At 29.4% G+C, this 24,379-nt stretch overlaps 1 protein-coding gene across 1 annotated transcript; it reads right to left on the reverse strand.

The window, feature by feature from the left end:
- Window positions 1-1,797: 1,797 nt before the first annotated feature.
- Window positions 1,798-19,257, reverse strand: LOC113372288. Its single transcript, XM_026612611.1, has 5 exons — window positions 19,206-19,257; window positions 18,014-18,272; window positions 4,973-5,154; window positions 2,299-2,421; window positions 1,798-2,059 (listed from the first exon to the last, which is right to left on the reverse strand). The coding sequence occupies exons 1-5, from the start codon at window positions 19,251-19,253 to the stop codon at window positions 1,982-1,984; spliced, it is 690 nt and encodes a 229-aa protein (XP_026468396.1). The 5' UTR covers window positions 19,254-19,257; the 3' UTR covers window positions 1,798-1,981.
- Between the last annotated feature and the right edge of the window lie 5,122 nt (window positions 19,258-24,379).

Raw genomic sequence — 24,379 nt, forward strand, 5'->3', positions numbered from 1 at the left:
ATAAAGAATACATAATTCAGAATCTTGAAGAAAAAATTAAGATGCTGCAATTATTAAAGCCAAATGAAAAGAATAAAGAAGTTTCGTCAGCTGCACCCAATATTGATAGTAATACTGAGAAAGCAGCATCTAAGAAGCCTAAACATAAATCTACCAATAAAAACAGTGCCAATGCTAATAAGGTCTCAAAAGAACAGGTGAGTGTTGCAGTAGCAACTGCTTTAAAGGAATTAGACAAGCGTAGAAGCGAAACATTCCGAGATGCGGTTGCCAACACGGAGCTGCCTAATCATCGACCCAAGCTGAACAACAATCAATTAGAGCAAATGCGATGGAAATTGGACTTTGGTCCAGAAAAAGAAGACGCCGAAACGAAAAAACAAAGCCATAGAAGGAACAAATGTGAGCACTACTACACTCGCGGAGTTGTGAGGAAGGCTCACTTGCATGTGTTTCGCCTGGCACCGGAAACATCGACGGAAACTCTAAAAAATTATTTAAATGAGAAAAACTTCAAAATATTGAATGTGAGAAAATGGCCTCTAAACATCCGAAAACATATGCCTCTTTCAAGGTATCCGTTGCAGAGAGTGAATTGGAAAGAATAAAATCTCCGGATGTTTGGCCAAAAGGAGTCTGTGTGGACCGTTTTTTATTTCATCTGGGAGAAAAAACGAAGAAAAATTGTTAAACTGGTTTAATATATAATGTCCTTGAACATTCAATGTTTATCCAATAAAACGGAGGCATTAACAAAAGTTGTCCATGACAATAAAATAAACATTTTTTGTTTATGTGAACATTGGCTTGGCAACGAGCAAAATCGACCTATATACGTGATTTTCGGCTAGTCAGCTCATTCTGCAGTAGTATACATATGCACGGAGGTGTTGCTATTTACTGTCGGAAAGCGATAGAATGTGGCGTCGAAATTTACAACAAGCTTCCCAATGAATGGAAATTGAAAAGCAGGAATTGTTTCAATGCGACTGTCAAAAAACATCCTATAGATCAACCTATTTATACAATAAATTAATTCTTTAATCTAAGTTAATTATTAATTGTCATTAGGTTAATCTTGAGTTGTTCATAAATATCACTGATATTACTATAGTTATATTATAATATTGTGATAAAAATAATAATTGTATTGACGTAAATTGTAAATATTGAATTTAAATAAAGTATCTATCTATCTATCTATCTATATATATATATATATATACATTATATATATATATATATCTAATTTTTTTTATTGATATATTGATTTTACTTTTTATGTCAATAAATTAGTATAATAGTTATATTACCTATTCTCTTTCTCCAAAATTGCAGTTGAAGTCTCTAATATACTTTCATCTAAGCTTTCCATATCAAAGCTGGAATCTCCAACAATAGGTATCTTTATACTGTTAATCTGTTTCAATAAATGCCAACAAATTTTGAACAAAGATTGCCAACAGATAATCATCATTAACGTTATAGATTTATGACTAGAGGCGAGGATAAAGATTTTATTACTATCCGCTCTGCTTGCGTACTTACTCTGAGTGTTGTGATTTATGCAACTGGTCGGAGCCAAGAACCAATAAAGATAAATAAAATATTTGACATATTCTGAGTACAGGACTGTATTTATCTTCTAGATTGAATATTTAAATATTTTTACATGAACAGAAATTGATCCATGTTATTATCTTGTTAAATTAAATAACAAAACACTGCTGGAATTTGATTTTATGTGCTTCGTCAAAAAATAGACACTTATAGTCATAAATCTATAGCAATTATTGCTAAATCAATTACTAGTTCCATTCGTAATTTGATAATGGATAAATAAAACAAAGTTTAATAGCAAGTTATGAACTTGTCATTATCGCACAATGCATTTCGCTCAGCCACCTCGTCCACATTATGCTCCCTTGATTCTACGAAATAAAACTGATGATAAAACGGAAGTCCCTCACGGCACAAACTCTCATTCGTCATTAGCCGATGACATCATTTTAGAATTCCTGATAGTACAGCAAATACACAACTTTTTGGCAGTTTGTACCTACAACGACATACGATTATAGACCCGTAATATGCCAAATCTATTTTATGTGAGAATTGATCTTTAAATTTTCAAAGCAATCATGCATTGTCTGTTGATATTTCAATTTACAATTAGCAAGCATGACGTGGACCAGGTCTACAGCATAGAAGAGTCTTATTTTTTTTACTTTTCTACTTTTATAAAAATCATTCAAACATTAAAATGCCTCTTAATGTACAGAAATATAGCACAATTACCTTACAGTCCATGAATACTTTGTGTCGATTATTTTTTAGCTTCAATAGATCATTATCTAATTTTTTAGTACTTGACTGCAAAGTTAAGTAGGTCTCTGATATCTCCTTTAGTTGCTGTTCTGCCTAAAAATATTAGAATGTTCAAAATTATATTAGTCGAAGACATCATTTTAAAATGCCTGATAGCACAGAAAATACATAAATTTTGGCAGCTTGTGACTACCACACTATAAGATTATAGATCCGTGGTATAACAAATCTATTTTATCGGGGAATTGGCCTCTAAATTTCCAAAGTAATCATGCACAACCTGTTGATATTGCATTTAATGATTAGTAAGCATGAAGTGAGCCATATGTAAAGTTTTGTTGGTGGCGCATAAAAAAATGCTGGAACATCCCGTCTCGTAATGAAATTTTCGAGGAATATTAAATGGTTTCAATAATTATAAATACTGTGTCCTTCATTATTGGATCAAGCGGAGTTAGAATGAAGGATATTTTCTCATATATCTAAGAATTGTATAAACAGAATTGTAGAATTAAAGTTATTTACTTGTTTAAGTATGAAAAAAAGTTTTCGAATTTTAACTAGAATTAAAATTAAAATTCGAATCAATTTTTATATTAAAAAAAAGATTAGATTTTTTCTTAAATTTTAGGATGTATATATTTTTTAAAATTCCTAAACAAATGTTTTTTAAATCACTCGAATCGGATGCTTTCTTCTCTCAAAAACTGCTATTTTTTACACTTTCAGCCTCTTATCTCTGAAACGACTGGGTCTTACAAGTTGAATCAATCAAATCAAATGCTGTTTTCTCAATTTCCATTTTCTGCACTACTTGCATCATATCTCCGAAACGTCTGGACAGACTTTTTCCAGAAACTTATCAGCACGACTCTCTATCAATATAAAACAATTGTTTTTTGTATCCCAAGTGGAGGATAGTGGCGCCCTAACGGGTCGTGAGATCGGCAGATTGTGGAGAAATAAAATAGCCCTTGTGGACCAGTTCAGACATCGAAGCTAAACAGTAACAGCCATCATACGTGTATCTTTGTAGTTTCGAGAAAGCTCGAAACTACAAGAAACGTCTAAAACTACTCGAGAAAGCGAGAAAGATATGAAAACATTTTAATTTTGGATTTATAGCAATAACCATCTTACCCTACGAGATGTTAAACATTACAAAACTAGGTTCATCTAGCTTTAAAAAAAAATATTACGGCACAAAATCAAGTTTTGAGTAGATCTAAAAATAATTTTAAACCCTTAGTACATAAAAGTTTATTTAGAGCAAAGATCAAACATTTTGAAATAAATCCAAAAGTTTCACTTATAAAAATAGTAACGTTAGTGTATACGTACACACGTGAGATTTAAAACATTCTACAATGTAGAATACATGATTTCTGCATATTATAATTTATAATTTAACTAGCAAACCCGACGAACTCCGTTTCGCCACAAGATGATTTCGTGAGAAAGGTGAAGAAATGTTTTATTTGTTTTATATTTGAAAAGGAAAAATTTGATTTTATTGCACAACAGTAATGAATTTATTTCGATTACAAAAATGAAGTGTTTTTTAGTTGAGCTTCTCTAAGTAAATGAAAGTGAATCCGCAAATTATCCGTTTCATTAAAGTGCTCTTTGGTAAACCACATTTTTTGTTTTTTGGTCTGACGTTAACACAAACAAAGCGGATGGTTTTCCAACTCGTGAACAGGAAACATATAACTTCCCATGTGAAAAACTATGATTTTTTAAATTTATCCCGCAAACACTAAGCGATTGGCCTTGCGACTTGTTAATTGTCATTGCGAACGCAAGACGAACTGGAAATTGCAATCGTTTGAAGTCAAACGGAAGACCAGTCAGAATCATTGGTATGTCACCAAACCGCCAGCAATTTTTGATTGAATATTGAATGGTGAAATTCAGTGCGTGTACATCATTATTCTTAGCGGCAAGAATTGCTCGTTGAGTTAACCAAGCATAATTCTGATAATTCTCACTAATGTCATTACTCTAATTTTTAATTACGGTGCGTGAAGTTCCAGCAATTTGCATAAAGGCACGATGCCATGCACCACTAATTTTTTTAGCTATGAACCTTGCGGAGCCCGAGACCTTTCCAACGAATGCAAAATTGTCGAAATTCGTGCGTTCTGGAGTTATCGTCAAGAAGGAAAACCCGACTTATTTTTATATATATGTAGAAAATCTATTTGAAATTATTTAAAACAATTATGGATTATATTCATTACTCGAATTTTTAATTACGGTGAAGTTCCAGCAATTTGCATTAAGGCACGATGCCATGCACCACTAATTTTCTTAGCTATAAACTTTGCAGAGCCCGAGACCTTTCCAACGAATGCAAAATCGTCAAAATCGGTTCGTGCGTTCTGGAGTTATATCGCCAGGAAGGAAAACCCGACTTATTTTTATATATATGTAGATATGCTATTGTACAATCATATGATTAATTATTAATGACAAATTAAAAATATAATATGACGAAAAGGAGCATGAAACATTTATACCACCTTCACTAAATATTATAGCTATAGTTTTGAACAAATGCTTTTATAATATTACAGCATATTACATATTTGTATATAAAATTTATTAAATTTAACAAGTTTTTTTTTCAACTCATACTGACCTCGTGCAGTTTATCCTTGGCTGTTTTTATTGCTGTTTGTTTCTCTACAATAAGTAGCTCATTACCCTTAAGCAGGCTATCCAATCTCAAAAATTGTGTTTTCGTTTTATTCCATTCCATTTCACATCTTGTTAATTTATTGAAGTAGTTTTCAACAACCTTAGTAAGACGATCTACATTAACTGCAATATGGCAAAACAAATCAACTATAAAAATTCTTTGTATAAATAATAGTTAAATCGTAATAAAAACAAATCCGATATTTTTTTATAGAGTTGTTCTGCTTTAAGACTTCTAACTATCCTAACATATATTGCATTACATGATTGTACAAGTGTATAATTCGGTATATATATATATATATATATATATATATATATATATATATATGAATGGTAGAGTCTTGGATTTGTGTATATTTTGTATAAATAATAGTTAAATCGTAATAAAAACAAATCCGATATTTTTTTATAGAGTTGTTCTGCTTTAAGACTTCTAACTATCCTAACATATATTGCATTACATGATTGTACAAGTGTATAATTCGGTATATATATATATATATATATATATATATATATATATATATATATTTGAATGGTAGAGTCTTGGATTTGTGTATATTTTGTAGAGTTTCGAACAAGAATCCAAAAATAATACAAAATAAAAAACAAGAAAAGTTTTTAAAAAAACAATTTCTTTATTTAATTATTTGTTTATTGTCGACGTTTCGGAACTAGGTACGTTCCATCTTCAGGACATCTGTCAAGAAACATGATCTTGATGAGATTTTAGCAAACAATATGTTTAGGAAAAGAAAATAGATTTTTCTTAAATAATGAATTAATTGCAAAAAAAATATAATAATGTACAGAAATATGATAATATGTTCAAAATGAAAATGATAAAAATGATAAAAATAAATGAGTGGATTATCAGAACAGGATATTAAACATAATAGAAAATTTTTTGAAAGTTATGGAAATTTTTTAAGAAAAGGTTAATGACAAAGTTGAATTAATTACCTGTATGTTTGAATATTTGTTAGCACTTTTTTACTAAACAAGCTTTTTTAACAAAAATGAATTTGTGAGTTAATTTTCCGCCGAATAATTAGATTTTGTAAATCAAAATTACTAAAAGATTTGTCTTTTTTAAAATTATTATTTGAAAACACAAATAATATTGTTCTCTGGATGTTGTTCGATTGGCTTTTGAAAATTAACTAATTGAAACTGGTGTGTCCTTTGTAACACGTGTAAACACTTGAACGAGAGATGTGAGATTGTATGGGTGTGTTTTTATATGTTAGGGTGTGAATACTTAAATTGTTGATCTTAAAAGGAAGTCGATATTAATTGTTTGTCAAAAAGTGTAAAAAATGTAAATATGAATCATGTAATAGGTTGTGATCTGATCTAATGTTGACACTGTTAGAAACATTTATGAGAATGAGACAACTCTCCGCGAATAACCTTCTAAAGATGCAACTTTCATGATATAAAATCTTTGGAGTGAAATTAAATGAATGGGCGTTTTCTATAGAGTGTTGTACTAGGGTACTTTTGAAATTTTTTTGTTTATGGTGGACCACACTTAGTTCATGTTGTCTCATTCTCTTGTGTACATATTGGGAGGTTTGTCCAATATATTGAAAAGCACAGTCATTACAAGAAACAGAATATACTACATTAGTATCGAGATTGGATGGGGTAGGGGATTTAATGTTCGTAAAGAATTGGTTGAAGGAGTGTAAGGATGAGCCTGATACTGAAATGTTTTCTTCTAACAAAATTTTGGCAAAATAATAATATAAATCTTCAACATATGGTATGCTGCAGTAAATAAGATTGGTGTTTTTGATGTTAGTACTGGTATTGGGAGAATTAATTTGTGTTTTTAAGAAAGTTCGTCTTTTTTGAATAACTGAATGAATGAGATTTTTTGGGTAACCATTTTCAATTAGAGTTATTTTTACTAGGGATAAATTTTGTGGATGGAAAGTTTGGTGAGACAACAAAATAGCATGGTCTGTAAGGGAAATAATAGTGTTTATCTTATAGTTTCTGGGACAGTATGAGGAATAGTGTAAGTATCTACCCGACCATGTAGTTTTTCTATACCAATTTGTTCGAATAAAGTTATTAGTGTTGTAAACGGATACATCCAAGAAATTAAGTCTGTTGTTATTTTGTAGTTCATGTGTGAAAATTATATTATTGTTAAAATTATTGAAGAGATCTAGTACTGTGTTTATATGATTTTTGTTAATGATAAAAAAAGTGTCATCTACATATCTAATATAAAAGTTAATTTGAAATTTCAAAGTTGAGAAAACGGAAATTTCTAGTGTTTGTAAAACTAAGTCGATGATTCCGGGAGATAAGGGACATCCCATAGCTGCGCCTTTAATTTGAGAATAAAAGTTGTCTTGGCAATGGAAATAGGAGTAATTTAAAATAGTGTTGATAATATGAGTGAAGACTGTTTTCGGAAAGTCAGTAAAGTTACAAATTGTGTGCCAACGTTTATCGATTGAGTTTAGGATTAATTCATGTGGGACACATGTAAAAAGGTTGACCACATCTAAGCTTAGAAATAAGAAACCTGAAAACCACTTATTTCTAAGCTTAGATGTGGTCAACCTTTTTACATGTGTCCCACATGAATTAATCCTAAACTCAATCGATAAACGTTGGCACACAATTTGTAACTTTACTGACTTTCCGAAAACAGTCTTCACTCATATTATCAACACTATTTTAAATTACTTCTATTTCCATTGCCAAGACAACTTTTATTCTCAAAGTAAAGGCGCAGCTATGGGATGTCCCTTATCTCCCGGAATCATCGACTTAGTTTTACAAACACTAGAAATTTCCGTTTTCTCAACTTTAAAATTTCAAATTAACTTTTATATTAGATATGTAGATGACACTTTTTTTATCATTAACAAAAATCATATAAACACAGTACTAGATCTCTTCAATAATTTTAACAATAATATAATTTTCACACATGAACTACAAAATAACAACAGACTTAATTTCTTGGATGTATCCGTTTACAACACTAATAACTTTATTCGAACAAATTGGTATAGAAAAACTACATGGTCGGGTAGATACTTACACTATTCCTCATACTGTCCCAGAAACTATAAGATAAACACTATTATTTCCCTTACAGACCATGCTATTTTGTTGTCTCACCAAACTTTCCATCCACAAAATTTATCCCTAGTAAAAATAACTCTAATTGAAAATGGTTACCCAAAAAATCTCATTCATTCAGTTATTCAAAAAAGACGAACTTTCTTAAAAACACAAATTAATTCTCCCAATACCAGTACTAACATCAAAAACACCAATCTTATTTACTGCAGCATACCATACGTTGAAGATTTATATTATTATTTTGCCAAAATTTTGTTAGAAGAAAACATTTCAGTATCAGGCTCATCCTTACACTCCTTCAACCAATTCTTTACGAACATTAAATCCCCTACCCCATCCAATCTCAATACTAATGTAGTATATTCTGTTTCTTGTAATGTCTGTGCTTTTCAATATATTGGACAAACCTCCCAATATGTACACAAGAGAATGAGACAACATGAACTAAGTGTGGTCCACCATAAACAAAAAAATTTCAAAAGTACCCTAGTACAACACTCTATAGAAAACGCCCATTCATTTAATTTCACTCCAAAGATTTTATATCATGAAAGTTGCATCTTTAGAAGGTTATTCGCGGAGAGTTGTCTCATTCTCATAAATATTTCTAACAGTGTCAACATTAGATCAGATCACAACCTATTACATGATTCATATTTAAATTTTTTACACTTTTTGACAAACAATTAATATCGACTTCCTTTTAAGATCAACAATTTAAGTATTCACACCCTAACATATAAAAACACACACATACAATCTCACATCTCTCGTTCAAGTGTTTACACGTGTTACAAAGGACACACCAGTTTCAATTAGTTAATTTTCAAAAGCCAATCGAACAACATCCAGAGAACAATATTATTTGTGTTTTCAAATAATAATTTTAAAAAAGACAAATCTTTTAGTAATTTTGATTTACAAAATCTAATTATTCGGCGGAAAATTAACTCACAAATTCATTTTTGTTAAAAAAGCTTGTTTAGTGAAAAAGTGCTAACAAATATTCAAACATACAGGTAATTAATTCAACTTTGTCATTAACCTTTTCTTAAAAAATTTCCATAACTTTCAAAAAATTTTCTATTATGTTTAATATCCTGTTCTGATAATCCACTCATTTATTTTTATCATTTTTATCATTTTCATTTTGAACATATTATCATATTTCTGTACATTATTATATTTTTTTTAGCAATTAATTCATTATTTAAGAAAAATCTATTTTCTTTTCCTAAACATATTGTTTGCTAAAATCTCATCAAGATCATGTTTCTTGACAGATGTCCTGAAGATGGAACGTACCTAGTTCCGAAACGTCGACAATAAACAAATAACTTTTCTTGTTTTTTATTTTGTATTATTTTTGGATTCTTGTTCGAAACTCTACAATATATATATATATATATATATATATATATATATATACGAGGTGTGTTCAAAAAGTACCCGGAATTACTAATAATTAAATTTCGCGGGTCTGGAGTGTCTGATTGTCAAAAATTTTTTTTTATTGTGTTGGTATACATGCCCCTAAAGTATGATGAAATTTTCAGCTATATTCACTGTTTACTTTGTCTGTGGTAGTCGCTAAGGTTCGACGTGTTTTTCTGAGCTCGGCGATTTTTACAATGGAAGAATTGAAAAGTCAAAGAATTTGTATTAAATTTTGCGTAAAAAATGAAATAAAGTGTTGCAAAGTGCAAAAATTCACCAGATATGGCTCCGTGTGACTTTTTCCTATTCCCAAAGTTGAAGAGACCCATGAAAGGACGGCGGTTTTCCTCGATTGAAGAAAATCGCTGAGAGTGCTCAAGGGCATATCAAAAAGTGAATATCAAGGGTGCTTCGAAAATTGGAAAAAACGCTGGCATAAGTGTATTATATCTGGGGGGGACTACTTTGAAGGGGACCACATTAATGTAGACGAATAAATAAATATTTTTTTGAAAAAACGAAAATTCCGGGTACTTTTTGAACAGACCTCGTATATACATAGCTGGGCATTAACTCGTTAATCCGTTAATCGTTAATTAACGAAGTTAACATTTTGATTAACGGATTAACTTTTAAGTTAACTTTTGAAAATGTTAACGGACACGTTAACTTCCGTTAAAATGCCAGAAGTCCGTTAATCGTTAATCCAATGCCCAGGACCGTGCCTGGCCAGCGTGCAGTGCGTGCACCGCACGCAGGCGGCCGCCTTTTGAGACGGCCGAGGAGCGGCCAAATGAAAAAAAGAACAAATTCAAAGACGGCCATAACAAAAAATGGTCGAAATAAATAGCTGTTGCATTAAAAGTCTACTGAATTAAAAGGCGGCCAAATTAAAAGGTTGTTGGATTAAGAGGCGGCCAAGCTCAAAGTCCGCTGAACTCATTCGCTGCCGTAAAGTCCGCTGTATATATCTTAAAGACCAAAATTACCGTAGTAAAAATCAGCCAAAGGCGGCCCTATTGAATGCGACTCTGTTTCTAAATAATTTATAAGTTATAAACCTGGTGTAAGTGGCAACTTTACCTAAATCAAGTTGCATGAAGTATCCAACATGTGTTAATAATCGACTTAACAATGAAAATATATTAATTCATGAGTACATTGCAATGTGAAAAACTATCGCAGATTATTCAATTTTGTACAAATTTTCTAAAAATATTAGTTATGTTTTATAAATAGTTTGAAAATTACATATTATTGAACAAGAAACAACTGTAGTAAATTAAAAACAAGATCCAAATTTCCAAAGCAATTTGTTAATCAATAACTGAAAAACGACTCGTCGATTATTGACAAAATTTAATCAGCAAGATTCTCAAATGGAAAACGTTTGTAATGGTTTTTGAATTTTTAAAATCAATTCACTAATTAAAAATTTGAGACTTTTTTGAAAATTCTAAAGGCAAAACTAAGCAGCACGAGTGCTTATCGAATTTACGAATTTTGACGATTTTTCAAATGGGATTGTGCATTTTTGAGAAAAGGTCGACTAAAGATGAAATTTTGACTCACGTAAAAAAGCGCCGCTCATTTTTGCAATCTTTGATAGTACATATTTTAAAAATTAAAATGACTTAATGTGGGTCGAAATATTTAGTTATCTTAGAGACCATGATCACTATCGCCAAAAAAGTTTTATAAATATCATCGTAAAGCAATATTCACCAATTAAACACGAAGAAACGAACCGATCGATCTCTTAGAACTAATCAGCACGATTCCTAAATGATATCTTTCAAACAGTTCCTGAATTTTTAAAATCGATGCAGAATTTTTGGCTAAAACGTGTACAATAAATTTTATATTTTTCTGTTGATTAGAAACAGCTTGGCCGATCGTCGCACAAAACTGACAGGCGCTAGTCATTATCTAGTTACATCAAATGACTTTTAAACTTTTGAATTGAATTTAACCGTTTTTGAGAAAACGTTGCCGAAAATTCAAAAATCGGCTTTCAAACGATTCAGAATGACTTCAAAAGTCGAGAAAACTTGAAAATTACAAGACGATTATTTTCGTGAGAACATATTGGATATTTTCCTATTATGCTATTTTTAAGGGCGGCCATATGCTCGCACGCAGGCGGCCACATACCCAGGCACGGCCCTGCCAATGCCTACTATTTACCGCACGGCACAGCTTTAGCCAATGCCTTATTAAATGACATAGAGAAAAGATTTGGACCACTCGTGAATGATGAACAGTGCCAACATGTTCAAAAGACTTGTTCAACGATGCTGCATTCCTCGGGGAACAGATATTCATAAATCAATTTATTAAATACAATACTGCTATACCCTCAAGCGCTGCAGTTGAACGTTTGTTTTCCACGGGTAAAGACATTTTGACACCAAAACGAGCCTCGCTTTCAGAAGAGAACTTCAACATGTTAATGTTCATGAAGAGAAATATGCACCTAATACCCGACGCTTAACCCGTCGCGCGTTTCCTATTTTTCGCAAAAAAACTCTTTCCCTTTATTTAAAAAACAATTCTTGTAAAAACAATATGCAATCATAAAAACAGAAAGTCGACCAATAGCGTTATTATCACGGTGTGTGCATAAAGCGCGTCGCGCCATTAAGGGGTTGAATTACACATTTGAATTATACAAGTATTTTGTTTTATTCATAACCTGTTAACTTCCAGAACCTAAACCAATAAGTTTTTTAAGTTCACTAACGCAACGATATAAAAATGTAATTTTACACATATTAACGGATTAACGATTAACGTTAACTTGCGTTAATTATTCCGAAATGTAACGCTTTAACGTTTAACGAAGCTAACTTTTTTGTAGCGGATTAACGATTAACGAAGTTAACTTTTTGATTAACGGTGCCCAGCTATGTATATATATATACATATACACGCATATATATATACTAGATGACCCGACAGACCTGTACCCACATCTACGTTTTTTTAATATCCTATACTAATATTCATACCGTTCAGTTAAAAATAATCATTATTGGTTTTCGAATTACTATTTACATTTACACCAATATATGAGTGATGTTGAATGTAGAACTGTTTCAAATAAAATGATTATTCTCAATTCCCACAGTTAACACTTGAATTATCCATTTAATAAATATTAAAAAATGTTCAATAAAATTGTATATTAAAAATTATCGAACAAATTTATTTCCAACAGCTCAATTTATTTTATTTGCATTATTATTTTTATTATTGCATTTAACGGTTATATAGTATTTTTAGCCATACCTGTAGATGTGGATGTATAAATGAATGATTTTTTGTTTATTCACGACTAAAACATTGATTTTACAAATGTATCACACAAAAATCATCATCTGCCTTTGTGATGTATTTATTGTCATAGCATAGATACACGCGTTGAATATTGAAATCTTGTAAAAAGTATAACAAACTCAGAAAAAACAATATCACCTTGGATTTTTCTACTTCCAAAATAATTACTTCAATAATGTTGCCTACAATTTTTATAATTTCGTACCATATTTTTTTAACTGGCTTTTAGTTTATATTTGAAGTGAACTAATTTATCAAATCCTGTTCACATGTGCTCTATTCAACCTACGATCGACAAAATTATTGCAGTAAATGGAGAGGAAAAAAGCGTGTGTCGGAAATAGGAAATCTTTATCTTAAGTTCAGAAGTGAAAACAATTTGCACCTCGTCAACACCCACCGGATTAATTGAATTATAACTATTTTAATTCTGATTTTATCAGTATTTGCAATACACTATTTTAAAGAAAATTAAATGAGCTACAAGTTTCTCTATCATAAATTTTACAGTAACTTCTCTTATTTTGAAATGGCAAAGGATTGAAGAACTCGAAAGACACTCTTGTTGGACACTATCAATATTTGTGTAACAGAAAAATAATAAAAAGCAATAATTGGTCAGTAAAAGACCTTGAATTTTCATTTATATACCTATATACGTAATCTTTTATTTTTTTAAATAGATTTTTTTTCATAAAATCAGGAGCTTTTTGGAAATCGTTTGCACTAAAGTTATGGTATTTTCTAAAATCCGTCAAGATCTCTTAAACCAAGTTGATTCTAGAGGGAATACGATTATTTTTAATTTTGGTGGAAATGCCACTCAAAAACTGTTTGCTTTAAATGAAAAAAATATGGTATGCGTCTTTTATCTGCATGATAGCTCACTCATTTTACACGCAGAAGTACTCAAGCTTATTTTGAGTACTGTAAAACCCCATTTTCATATCTAGCCTAATATTGTTCCAAGAATAATTTATAGAACACCGATTTATTAGAATTTTAATCAGAGATGATATAGCCTCTGGTCTGTGCAAAGATATTAAAAAATTATTTCCACAGTTTTGCAAAACAAAACTTTCATTTTTCTTACTAAAAAAATTCATGATTATCGACTGGTTAGTTGTATCAATGTTAGGTGCAAAATTCTGTGATGTGTACACATTTTTAGATATAAAATACTATGTTCAATTTCCACTGATGATGACATTAAATTGAATGTCGAAACGTTTGGAGTTAAAGATTATTTTATAAATCTTTGCCTTTTCTTTGTTTGATGTATCGCCCTCAAGAATTCACTCATGTATAAATATATATATATATATATATATATATATATATATATATATATACTAGCTGTATCCTGTCACGTTTTGCTGTGGCACAATGTGATTGAATGGTTGAGAGATGGGAAATAAAACAAATAATAGTTTTTATAATAGTTTAATTTTGCAATATTTGTGGATATACAATATTTTTTGTTTTTCCACTGTCTGCGAAAATGTAAAGGCTATCTGGCTTGTCAACTCGACTAAGCGCGACATACAGTTTTTTTTTTTTTTTTTTTATTTTATTTTTATTCTGCAATCTATAAAAATAATTATATTTAGCAGAGAATGCTGACAAGTGTTTACAATTGCTTGTTTACAAATTAGTACATACGCCCAGTGGTGTATCTACTTTAGTTAATATATAAAAAGAAAAAACTAAAGACAAATATAGAGAAAAAATATATATATATATATAAAAATAAACTATAATACATACAGTTGACCATGTAAAAAACAATCCTGATCTAAATCCAAACCACGCATTTCAAAGGATTGGTCTTTATTTATTGTGATTGCAAATGCGATTCGAACAGGAAATTGCAATCTTTTCAATTGAAACTGTGTATCGATCGGAATGATGGGTATTCTAGGAATGAGGACATATACGCCTTTGACAGACCCGTTAAAATCTTTGTTTCCAATATGTTTTTCATTAATTTCGTAACTGCAAATCGCGTGCCGTTGCATAATTTCGGCTGATTGATATTTTGTAAAAGGATAATTGGCACACGTATTTTTAATTTTAATACGTGTGTTGGCATCCCTGGCAGATCGAGCCAATGATTCACTAAGCCAATGGTGATTTTTGTAATTTACTTGTATATCAAGAAAAACTTTTTTGATTAGTTCTGCCTTCGATGCTACTAAACTACAAACATGATCAAGGAAGTATATTCGTCGAGACATCTCATATACTGGTAGCAGTCCGTTTCCAATTTGCAGTAACTGCCATGAGAACACCTCTGCAGATGGATCATTTTGTAACTGGACACGCATATTCGTAGTCAGTTGCAATGTACGTACGTGCCGCCATAGCGTTGAATATTTCAGGCAAACATTACTTTCGTCTGCTGGTGTCGATCGAGAAATTGCAGGCAATGTTTGCCTAAAATCTCCGTCAAGCAATATCAGTGCATCCCGAAACCGATCAAGAACTTCAAGCTATTTCTTATGAGTCATCGTGCACTCATCCCAAATAATTAATTTACATTTTTGTAATACTTTTGCCATACCGGATGCTCTAGAAATAATGCACGTAGGAGTCTCAATTTGCATGTTCAATGGCTGCTCTAAAGCGGAATGTGCAGTTCTTCCACCTAGTAATAACGTCGCAGCTATTACAGACGAGCTAGAGCTATTTCGTTTTTCGATTGAACCGCTGTTAGAATTAATATAATGAGAATTGTTTTCCCAGTCCCTGTCATTCACTGACTTTCAGTTTACGGATTAATTTGGGAAGATTTGATTGGGCGTATGCCTGAGGATCATCAATGTTATACCTTCAACATGATAAAAGAAGCTGATCGATACTGCTTATTAATTGTTGGCTCCATCATCTATATATGCAATATTGCTTCATTAAATGGAGAAGTTGTCTTTGGCCAACGATGGAAGATGTCGATACAATACCCTGCCATTCATCATTTATTGGGATATATAGGGTGTATGATCTTTCAAGTGTACAAGTTTGTAATGTGAAAAATATAAAAAGTAAAATATTCATTATATCTGACAATTCAAATGATACAAAGAACACACTTCCTTTGCTTCAATTATCCTAAGTGATTTTAAACTTGCTGTTTTTTATATTTATTATTTTTTTTATATTTTATTAGTTTTATATATTACAATAAGATATATAAATATATATATATATATATATATATATAATAATTTTTTTTTTAATTTTCAAAAATTTTTCCATGCTATTCCCATACGAAGTTTGATTGAATTGCGCACTTTCATTTTTTCTTTCCTCGCTCACAAGGGCTCAAATGAATCCAAATTAAAAAAAACAATTCTCTGAAAGTTTCAGCTCTTAATATAATCTTATAAATTGCAATTTCTTATCATTATATCTTTGAAAGAATAAAAGATACATATAAAGGTATATAGATGAAAATTCAAGGTCTTTTTCTGACTAATTATTGCTTTTTATTATTATTTTGCTATTATGTTAATATAGTTATGATTGTTTAAAGTGTGCGCTGCTGTACAACCAGAGTGTCTTTCGACCCCTTTAACCCTCCGCCGTTAAAATAAGAGAAATTACTGTAAAATTTATGATAGAGAAAGTTGTAGCTCATCTAATTATTTTTAAAATAGTATATTACAAGTTCTGATAAAATTAGAATTAAGAGTTATAATTCAATTAATACGAGGGGGGGGGATGACGGAGTGCAAATTGTTTTCACTTCTGAACTTAAAATTAAGATTAGCCTATTTCCAAAAAATCATGCAATTGGAGCACAGTAAAAAAAATTCACAGAGCGCTTTTTTCCTCTCCATTTACTGCCATAATTTTGATGATCGTAGGTTGAATAGAGCACATGTGCACAGGTTTTGACAAATTAATTCACTTCAAATATGAACTTAAGAATAATGTGTATTGAATTATTAGTGAAAAAAATGTAATTTAGAAATTAAAATTACTATAAGTCAGTTAAAATATGGTACAAAATCATAAAAATTATAAGCCACATTATTGAAGCAATTATTTTGGGTAGAAAAATCCAAGGTGATATTATTGTACCTTTACCGCGCATGCTATATATTAATTCTTTCTGAATTTCTTATACTTTTTAAAAGACTTCAATTTTCAACATGTGTATCTTATGCTAATGACAATAAATACATCACAAAGGCAGACGCTGATTTTTTGTGTGATAAATTTGGAAAATCTATGTTTTAGTCGTGAATAAACAAAAAATCGTTTATTTTAACATCTACATCTACAGGTATTACTAAAAATATTGGATGGCCCTTGTCATTAAAATAAATTGAGCTATTGGAAATAAATATGTTCTACAAATCGCAGTGTATAGTTTTTAATAATTAAAGTGTTAACTGTGGAAATTGAAACATCATTTTATTTGAAGCAGTTCTACATTTAACATCACTCATATATTGGTGCTAATAGTAATTTCAAAAACAATAAATATTATTTTTAACTGAACGGTAAATATTAGTATAGGGTATTGGAAAAACGTATATTTAAATAAAATTGGTGCTTTGGTAGTGGAATTGGGAGAATTTATGTGAGTGTTTTTAATAATAGTTCGTCTTTTTCATATAAATCAGTAAATAACATGTTAATGTGTTTTGCATATTTATGCTTTACTGTCGCATCGGATATCGACTTTGCAACATGTTACTCACTAAAAATTCTAAAAAATTATATAATTGTTCCGATTTAAAATGACAAGAACTGTTTTAGTAGTGCAAATGTGAACAATTATTATTAGGGAATAATTAGTAATATTTCAATTACATGTAAGTTTCACACCATATCACTTTCTTTATAAATTAGTTTTAATTAATAGTTTCGTTCTGTTCTTTCAAATTATAGTCTGGAAACAATATAGTCTACAAACAAACGTATGGAAACAATACAAATGTTATAGGTTCCTACAAGCTTTTGTTTGATGTATAGCCCTAAAGATTAAATCTCACATATTTCTCTATCAAAATTAATATATATATATATATATATATATATATATATATATATATATATATATAAGCGACTTTTTAGTTACCGGTAGTTCGATCTTGTTGTTTCATGTATTCCAATTTGTTTAACATTTTATCAATTTCTTTCTGTCGGTCAAGCTTAGTTTGTTCTCTTTTCCGCTGTTCTTGTAGACCTCCCTTTTCATACTGCTCAATATCCATTATTCCAATATTTGTACAAAAATCACGAAATTCCTCATCTACGATATTTTTAATACGTCTTTTCAATTCATTTAATTTCTGATAATATGCTTCTAAATCTTCAGAAATAGTTTCAATGTCACCCTGAAAAATAATTCAGTTTCACTCAAATGTTAAAATTTGCATTTAAAATTTGAATTTAAAACAAAGCTCTTGAATTTCATATCTAAACAAATATAATAGTTAATAGTGTGTATAGGATAATAGTATGTATGTGCCCCACAAAGGTCCAATTTGAGTATAATTATATTGTAAAAACCAAACCAATTATAGCACAACAAATAACACGTATTAAACAAACAATAATTTTTTGACTATATTCAGTAAAACTCCCAGCTTATTCATTTTAGAAATATGCTAATTTTGCTCTTTTTAAAAAAATTGTAACCTAGTCCCTATAGGCGAGGGAAAATGAGACGGTCACGGGGCAAAAAGGCCCCATGCTTATTTTTGATTTTAAAGGGTTTTTACAAGAAAATAGATACATTATTCAACCGATGCAAAATATAATATTTACGGGTACACTTTTTTCATATATAAAACTACCTTGATGTAGTATTTCATAAAAAATCATCAAAAAGGAGTGGAATAAATATTTTTGACTTATAATTTGTAAAATTGTTTTTTATTAACTTGCATCACTTTTTCGGCTATTTTTAATTGTTTACACCTTTTCCAGGGTATAGGTTCAGTTGGTCCTTCTTACCCTACCCATGTGTTAGTTTTTATAAAGTCTATGTAAAAAAACAGTTGGAAATGATTTATAGTTAACAATAAATTTTAGAAAACAATTAAATAACGTATACTTAAAAATTATATTAAGGTGTTAAAAACTAAACAACGCGGCTCACAACCAAAAAAACTAACAAAAAAAAAAATACTTTTGCTATGTATTATCTAAAACTAAAACTATCAGATATTTTAGATAATTTAAAACTTATTTTAGTATATATTTTTATGTATAGAATTCCAAATTTTTATTTCTTATAAATATAATATTTCATAATCTCTACTTACATCAACTTCCTGGATTTTTGAAATTATTTCATTAATAGTTTCATTCATTGAATTTTTTTGTTCAGCCTAAAAATAAAATAATTTAGGATACATATAAATGTATAACTAAATATTGCATATTCTACCATCTCTTGTGCGAAATTTTTCATCATTCTCAATCTAATTTCAATTCCTTTTTTTTCACAGGATTTATTTTTCAAAGTTTTAATTTCTTTGATTACATCCCGCAATTCTTTTTCGTATTCTTCCTGAACAGAAAACAAAAATAATAAAAAAATTCTTAACACTCAAATTTAACATACTTAATAATATACTATGCGGGTAGTAAATAAAGGTTTTGAGTACATACAACTTTGATTTTTATTTCAACTAAATTTCTATGGTCCCATCGTCTAGCTTTCCTCATAAGATCAGATTCACCACCTGACATTAATCCTGATTTAAAGAACATAGTGCCATCGAGTGCAACAGCCTGTAAAAATAATGCAAGCAAATTAAAAACTAGTGAAGTATGGCATTGTTCGATGAGGCAAATTGCAGTAACTTCTCGTACCGTAACGAATTGGTCGAGGAATATTAAATGTTTTCATTTTTTTTTTTATTGTTTCAACAGCAATCAGAACTCTTAGTTTACATGTTCTATAAGCTGTTTTGTTGAACACTTATAACTTGACGTATTTTATGAGAGGCAACCCATCGGTTTATCATTCTACTATGTGTGGGGTTTATATTAGCTCATACGTCTAATAGTTATCATATTATTGAAAGATGCTGCTATGTCCACGAAGAACGATTTCCGAATGTTTTCAAATAGATTATTAAATAATCTATTTGAAAACGTTATTAAATATTGTAAGATTGTCCAATATTTATAAGAATTACATAAATAGAATTGCAAAGTTGAAATTATTTGTTTTAAATATATTAGAACAGAATTACAATTAAAATCTGAATTATTTTCTATATAAAAAAATATTGAAGAAAAAATAAACATTTTTTGAAAAAAAAAATTTTTTTTGATAAAAAAAATTGAGTTCATTTTTTACCAAAAGCAATTATTTTCTTGAAACAATTGGACGCTTAGTTCTCTCAAAAACTGCCATTTTTTGCACATTTACCTCTGTATCTTCGAAATGGCTGGACCTGCCTTTGCCAAAAACTAATCAGATCTTCTCCTAATCATTACAAATTGAATCTTTTTTAGATCATTCAAATCGGAGTGAACGGAGTAATTCACTCAAAAACTCGATTTGTATTTTCTGCACTCTTCGCTCCGTATATCAGTAAACTGCTGGACCTGCCTTTGCCAAAACTAATCAGCACATCTCCGAATCGATAGGAATCGAAAGTTTTTTGAACCCTTCAAATCGGTTGATTCGTGCGCCCGAAAACGTGGACGAAAAAATGCGGACATACAAAACACACACACACACACATACACATCAATTTTTTATGAGGTATGCCAAAATGTTCAGAAACCTTCAAAACGTCGAGAAATGCAAAAATTTTTATTTTCAATTTTCAGCCCATTACTATAAATACCTATATAAGTCGGGCGTAACATAGTATGAGAGTTTTTTTTTTTTAAGTTTATCTATTTAAATCCATACGTTTCGGCTAACATCCTAGCCTTCATTCAGTGGTAATCAAATTAAAATTTTGTATTCTTATATAGCATGATTAGGATACAAAATTTTAATTTGATTACCACTGAATGAAGGCTAAGATGCTAACCGAAACGCATGGATTTTAAATAAATAAAGTTAAAAAAAACTCCCATATTATTTTTATTGATGTTACGCCCGACTTTTTAACTCAAATTAAACATATATATCAACATCAAATTGAAGACTATTCAATATATATATATATATATATATATATATTGAATGGTAGAATCTTGGATTTGTGTATATTTTGTAGAGTTTCGAACAAGAATCCAAAAATAATACAAAATAAAAAAACAAGAAAAGTTTTTAATAAACAATTTCTTTATTTAATTATTTGTTTACTGTCAACGTTTCGGAACTAGGTACGTTCCATCTTCAGGACATCAGTCAAGAAACATGATCTTGATGAGATTTAAGCAAACAATATGTTTAGGAATAGAAAATAGATTTTTCTTAAATAATAAATTAATTGTAACAAATAATAATGTACAGAAATATGATAATATGATCAAAATGAAAATGATAAAAATAAATGAATGGATTATCAGAACAGGATATTAAAAATGATAGAAATTTTTTATGAAAGTTATGGAAAAAATTTTTTAAGAAAAGATTAATGATAAAATTGAATTAATTACCTGTATGTTTGAATATACGTTAGCACTTTTTCACTAAACAAGAATTTTGAACAAAAAATGAATTTGTGAGTTATTTTTCCGCCGAATAGTTCACTTTTGTAAATCAAAATTACCAAAAGTGTTGTCTTTTTTAAAATTATTATTTGAAAACAAATAATATTGTTTTCTCGATGTTATACTATTGGCTTTTGGAAGCGAACTAACTGAATTTGATGGTTCATATGTAACACGTGTAAAAACTTGAAACGAGAACTGTGAGATTATATGTGTGTGTTTTTTTATGTTAGGATGTAAATACTAATAAATATATATATAGTATATATATAGTAAATATTATTTGTTTTCAAATAATAATTTTAAAAAAGACAACACTTTTAGTAATTTTGATTTACAAAAGTTAACTATTCGGCGGAAAAATAACTCACAAATTCATTTTTTGTTCAAAATTCTTGTTTAGTAAAAAAGTGCTAACGTATATTCAAACATACAGGTAATTAATTCAATTTTATCATTAATCTTTTCTTAAAAAATTTTTTCCATAACTTTCATAAAAAATTTCTATCATTTTTAATATCCTGTTCTGATAATCCACTCATTTATTTTTATCATTTTCATTTTGATCATATTATCATATTTCTGTACATTATTATTTGTTACAATTAATTTATTATTTAAGAAAAATCTATTTTCTATTCCTAAACATATTGTTTGCTTAAATCTCATCAAGATCATGTTTCTTGACAGATGTCCTGAAGATGGAACGTACTGAAATGTTATGAGTTGTTGTTGTGGGGTTGATTGGATTGGATTGGGTTCCAAATATAGATTGATCCACTCTCCAATGGGGGTGCTAGATCAGTCCAACCTTGATCTGGTGTCGTGGGCAGAGCTTAGAGTTTATAATAGAAAATAACAACACTGGTATGAGTCTCCTCAGAACCGTGAGCACTTTATATTGGTATAGGCTGAAAGATGTCTTTACGCAAAGTAGAATACAAACACTGAATCTAATTTCGACTATAACTTTATTTAATCTTTAATAACTTCACATCACAAACTAGCATAGATTCGTGCTAAGACATACTCTAAGACATTATGGCTAGACTTTTGACTAAGACATCACTGGTTAATACAAATAATTCTGACTCTATATATTATACATTGTACGTGTCAATTCTAGGAATGGCGTCTTCCGCGTTCATGTAAAGATCTTGGACTTCGATCAACATTGAACAATGAATTCATATTTTGATCAAAAGCACGTATGATCGTGTTATTACAGAACACGCCACCCCTAAAGAATATTGTTAGTCCTCTAACAATTGAAAGAAAAAAAAAAACAAAGAAATTACAATTTATTTGGGATTCCTCCCCTCTAAAGCAATTTATCGTCCTCGATAAATGAAAAATAGTAATCTATGGTACAATTGATTATAGCAAAAGAGAGAAAAATTTGAAAATTTGCAAAATATGAAAAAGTAAAAGTATAAAATTTTGTAGTATGTCTGCAATATAGTAATTAGATAACAATTCTGATGATAATATGAATAAAAAAAATTAACATCAACCCTTTTTTTTTTTTTTTTTTTTTTTAAAAATCTAATATTGTTGTAACATTTTGCTGCATATTGTGATTTTTATTAATTCAATAAAATTATTTTGATTTAGCTTCAGCAGTTTGTTTCATTTCAAAAGTAGGATTTTGATAATACAGCAAAATATTACAAACAATAATTAGTTACATTATTCTTATTGGATATAGTATGCAATCTAATTCGCATAGTTGCATAACTTGTGTGACTGCTTTAAAATGATTAGTAGACAAAAGCGAAGTTGTGACCTATTTGATTTATACATCAATAAAACTTCTAAAAATTTCTGTGATAAAATTAATTATTTGATCCATTATCACTATCATTAATTGGTCTATTTGCATAAGAATATTAACAAGGTGCAAGATCTCTCTTTCTTTTCACAAATTTAATATTATAATAAATTGTTTAATTTTGTATGATAATTTATTTATTTGATTCGAATTTAAAATATGATCAAAATACTCTGTGTCAGATTCAGTTCAATATTTTTAATAGGATGTTTAAAAATCGCGCGATTATTTCTAACTGAATTCTAACTATATGAGAATCCTGCATCAATCTTCGAAAATTTAAAAAAAATAGCTTGCACACATGTTGCCATTCTGATGCATTACATCTAGATTGAAATGGAAGATAGTGATAATTCGTCTTGTAATCTAAATTCGTCTTGTAATTATATTTTGTGTTGTCACATACTTCTACATTAATACATTTCTGTAGGCCCTCTTGATTTTAATTTTTATTTTCAAATTTTTATTTTGAACATTCTAACTATACAATATAAAATATTAAATTGAAATTATCATGTTTAGAATGTCAATATTAATAAAAAATTGAGTGGCCTTTCAATTTCTGAATATTTGATACAAATATATTATTATATATATTTTTTCTATATTTTGTTTCCATTTGAATTATTGATACTTCTCATCAAAATTACTTTTGTTATAAGTGAATAAATAATTAAAGCTTTGAACACTCGAAATTCGTAATTAGTTATTATCAAAAAAAAAATAAAAATGCAACTATAAAAACATTAATATTTCAAATAAAACAGATTACGATAAAATTATTCAAAAATCAAAAATAAATATTAAATTAATGAAATTTTAATTGAATAAAATATGTCGCCAATTAATACTTAAAAAATTAAATAATAATAAAATAAAATTTTGTAAAATACATCAAGATTCATAAAATTAACAAAGTTAAGACATCATAAGCAAATTTGTATTGCGTGCCTTGTCAAGGTTTGAATCCGAATATTACGT

Source organism: Ctenocephalides felis, unplaced genomic scaffold (assembly GCF_003426905.1).
Source record: "Ctenocephalides felis isolate EL2017-DRISC unplaced genomic scaffold, ASM342690v1 CF-g0.4_SCAFFOLD_01604, whole genome shotgun sequence".
Taxonomy (NCBI): Eukaryota; Metazoa; Arthropoda; class Insecta; order Siphonaptera; family Pulicidae; genus Ctenocephalides; species Ctenocephalides felis.